The 4,071-nt window shown below is 51.5% G+C and overlaps 1 protein-coding gene across 1 annotated transcript; it reads right to left on the reverse strand.

Moving 5' to 3' along the window:
* Positions 1-953: 953 nt before the first annotated feature.
* On the reverse strand, positions 954-3,679 carry ELFN2 (extracellular leucine rich repeat and fibronectin type III domain containing 2). The gene has a single exon (XM_010175703.2). The coding sequence runs from the start codon at positions 3,677-3,679 to the stop codon at positions 1,253-1,255; it is 2,427 nt and encodes an 808-aa protein (XP_010174005.1). The 3' UTR covers positions 954-1,252.
* Positions 3,680-4,071: the final 392 nt, after the last annotated feature.

Raw genomic sequence — 4,071 nt, forward strand, 5'->3', positions numbered from 1 at the left:
TGGCTTTTCTGTCAACCCAGTGAGGTAAGCAACTGAAATCCTATTCTTCACATCCACCTGCAAGCGAGGAGGTTGGGTGATGCTCTTCTCACACACATCCCCGCACCCCACACTCTATGATGCAAGTCAGTTGGGAAGAGCTGCAGAAGTTTTGTGTAGAATTTGTCCTGCTCAGGTCTTCTCCAGGTCCCTTCCTCATAGCAAGGGAGACATGAACAGAGAGCATCAAAATTCAGTATCTGCCCCTGCAGAAGGACAGCCTGAGCATAGGTGTGTATGGTGGGGAGGTGTGTATGTCACCTCTGACCTGTGATAGTCATGGAAAGATGGGAACCATTTACACTTCTGAGAGACTGGACCTTCCTGCCTCTTCTTCCACCGCTCCTTGAGGACCTGGCTTGCCATGCCAAAAAGCACATTCGTACCCCTCCACCAGCTGGCAGAAAACTGCCTCTGAGTAGGCCTGGAGAAGGCCCATCATTCCAGAATTGCTGGTGTTCATCAGCAACAACATGGCGGAAGAAGGAAAGGAGGAAGTGCAACAAGGGTACAGAGCCTGTTTTATGGCAGGTCCTACACACCTCCTCTCCTTCCTCTGAGAAGGATGGAGGTTCATTAAATATCTAGACAGAAAGTACAAGCCTAGGGAACCTTAACAGACAAAGGTAGGGAAGGGCAAAGGAAAACAAGTGAGAGAACTTCTTCCAACAAATCCAACCTATCTTGGAAGGAGATGGGAGAGAGAGAAAACTTCCACTGCCAAAGCAAATGAGGGAAAAAATAGTGATGGAAGATTTGGAAAAGCAGGTTTATCAGGTGGGCTTTCTGGACCAGAGTCCTCCCCTCCCACCCAAAAGGAACATAAAGAGAAATAGTTCACAGCTGAGTTTCATGCCCAGTGAGTGTCCATCCCTGCCACCTCTGCCACCCCCTCCCAGGCCATTCCTACACACCCGCACTCCAGTGTTGTTACCACAGTGTTGGAGAAGGACGCTCCTCCCAACCATCTGCAGGCAGAACAATGGTCCCCATAACACAGTAGAGACAATTCAGCATGTGTGTGTCTGTGTGTGTCTGTGTGTGAGAGAGTTTTCTGTTGTAAACTTTAAGAAACAATTTTGTCAGTTTTGTATTTGTCGGGAGTATTTTGTTGGTGGTTTATTTTTCACAGTCAAGTGGCATTTTTTTTTTCTGGTTGTTGGGAGGTGGGGGTCCTGTTTTGTATTCTTTCCTTGGAAAAAGTGAGGGAGAGTCACAGCTTCTGCTGAGCAGAGACTCCTTTCCAGTAATCCAGGATGTCATGCAGATCCTCATCCTTGGCAAACTGAACTTTCTTCCGCAGGGCATGCCCAGCCGCCATGTAAACCTCCTCCCTGTGGTGCTTCTTGTAAGGCCGGAAACGCTCCCAGATCTTATGGGTGCTCTCTGATGAGTACTCAGGGCTGGAGGAGTAGCCTGAGAAGTAGTGTCTGGGGGAGAGCTGGGAGTACGTGGAGTCTCGCTTGGACCGGGAGAGTGGCTTGAGGAACGACACCCGCTGGCTCAAGGTGTCAGCACTTTCTTCATAATACAGGGCCGGGAAGGAGTGACGGTGCTCACTGCAATGGTAAGAAGGCTTGACCTCCAAGTGGTGGATGGTGCCCGGGGACACCAAGGGAAGACGATCCAAAGGGCTATTGAGTGGGCTGCCCTTCTCAATGTATTTGGAGTCAGACTTGCTGAGCGGTGGATGGTCAGGCACATCCAAGCTGAAGACCTTGGCGCTCTTGATGGAACCACTAGAGGAGACACTGCAGGTCTTTCTGGCCATGGCAGCATCAGCACTGAGCTGGCGCTGCAAAGGGTGGTGGGAGCTCTCCTTGTAGGGTGGGGAAAGAAAGCTGGGCCGCTCTAGCCCACCTGAGGAACTGGCTGGGATGGACTGGCACTCAAAGGCCATGTCTGAGTCAACACCAGTCCCACCACCCAGGAAGGAGGCTGTGTCCAGCTTGAGGGCATCAATGCAGTTGTTGATGATCTGATTGACCTTGTCTACCTCCTTGGCTATAGTAGAGATCTCAGCAGCTGAGCCTTGTCCATTGTCAAGCTCCCTCAGGTCCTCATCCCGCTGGGTTCGCTCCAGCCCATCCCCACCACCAGTTCGCACCTCAATGTAGTTACCTTTAGTGGTAACTTTAGGAGTCTCCATACCAGCTTCCATTGACTTTGATGGGGGCAACTTCTCCCCAATCATGGAAGGGATGGAGGACATCCGTGAGACAGGGATGACTGGTGGCTCACCCAGCTTCTGGGAAGGATGGACCATGGTACTGGTGTCAATATCTGATCCATAACGCATTTCCAGGATGGTCTTTTTGACATTGAGTGACTTCTGTTTCTCCTCCTGCATCCTCCGCTTTCGCAGGCAGTAGTACACCACCCCCAGGACAATGACCATCCCAAAGAGGCAACCCAGGGTGGTCATGATATAGTGTGTGGTGGTGGAAGTACTGGAAATAGGGTCTTCCCTGCCTTTGCTCCGGGTTGCAAAGGTCAGGCAAGTGTGGTTGTAGCGCCTGTTGTTGCGGATGGAGGCCACACAGAAAGTATAATCAGTGTGGGCCTTCAGCTTGTTGACAGTGACATATTCCTTCTTGCTCTTCAGTGTTGCTATGTCAGAAACGTAGCTGTTGTTGTACTGGACCAGCACATACATCTTACTGTAAGGCATGGGGATGGTTACCATCAGGATAGCTGAGGTGATGGTGACATCATGGAGCTTGATGCTGGGACTGAAAGAGGAGTCAGTGGTGGAGGAGGCTGGAGGCTTGACTGAGAGGAAGTCCCCAGGGCTGATGGCTGAGCCCTCATCCAGGTCTCGCTGGGAGTCAGGGGTATAAGGGGTGGGGTTGACCCTGGAGAGGGAGGGAATGGTGCCACCTCTGCACATGGACTGGAAGATGGTGATGGCATTGCGATTGTGGTGAGGCCGAGGTACCAGGAGTGGGTACCCAGCAAACTCCCGAGGAGTCTCACATTGGAGCCGGTCATAGTTCTTGGTGACATTGTTGAAGACTGCCAGCCAGTTAAGAAAGCTGTAGAGGCTGCAGTCACAGTTGAAGGGGTTGCCAGCCAGCTCGCACACCATCAAATTGCTCAAGCTGGTGAAAGTGTTCCCCTCCAGGCGACTGAGACGGTTAGATGACAGGTCAATGCTAATCAAGCTGGGGCACTCGGAGAAGGCAGTAGGGGTGACCAGCTCAATGAGATTGTGCTGCACAAAGAGGAACTGAAGACGAGCCATGCCCCGCAACATGCCCTCTGTCAGGTTGGTGAGTTTGTTGTAGCCCAGCTGTAAGACCTGGAGGTTTGACTGGCCCATGAAAGCCCCATCCTCGATATAGGAAATCTCATTCTTGGTCAGGTTCAAATCAGTCAGGTTGCCAAAGCGGTTGAGGGAGGAGTAGAGCACCACTTTGAGCTTATTCTCGTTCAGACGCAAGTCATGCACCGTGCTGTTGATATGCTGGGGGATGGTCTCATACGGGGGCTGGTTCTGGCTGCAGATGGCCAGCCACACGTAACCTTTGTCCCCCTCAATCAGCCAGCAGTCACCTCGCACGGTGCCAGGGGAAAACAAGCAGAGCAGGGCAGCTGCCCACAACCCCAGGCACATCATGGTCTGCAGTGGTGCCCTCATCAGGACAAAAACATAAAACAACAGAAAAAAAACAAACCAAAAAACCCAACCGCAAATCTCAGGGCCACAGCAAAAGAAAATAAGAGGCAGAGGGAAGGAAAGGGGAGTAACTGGGGGTTTAGCAATGGAAGGGCATGAGGACCCTGGTCCTGTTGGGTGCAGTCACCATTATTTCTTCTTGCCCTCTGGGTCAAACCAGGAACATGGAGCAAGGGGAACACATGCAATCTGCTTCCAGCACACCCAAAAGCTATGACTATGGATGACTGGTCTGGAAGGGAACTACCTTGTGCTTCTTTTCTAAACAAAAATTCAGAGCGAAGATAATGAATCTTCTTTGATGCTCATGAGTGACTCACCCACCTTTTCCACTTTTCTCCCTCCCACCCACC

Source organism: Antrostomus carolinensis, unplaced genomic scaffold, assembly GCF_000700745.2.
Source record: "Antrostomus carolinensis isolate BGI_N321 unplaced genomic scaffold, ASM70074v2 scaffold3709, whole genome shotgun sequence".
NCBI lineage: Eukaryota > Metazoa > Chordata > Aves > Caprimulgiformes > Caprimulgidae > Antrostomus > Antrostomus carolinensis.

Excerpts from the sequence above, each read along its gene's own strand:
- ELFN2 (XM_010175703.2), bottom strand. The coding sequence starts at position 3,679 with ATGAGGGCACCACTGCAGACCATGATGTGCCTGGGGTTGTGGGCAGCT.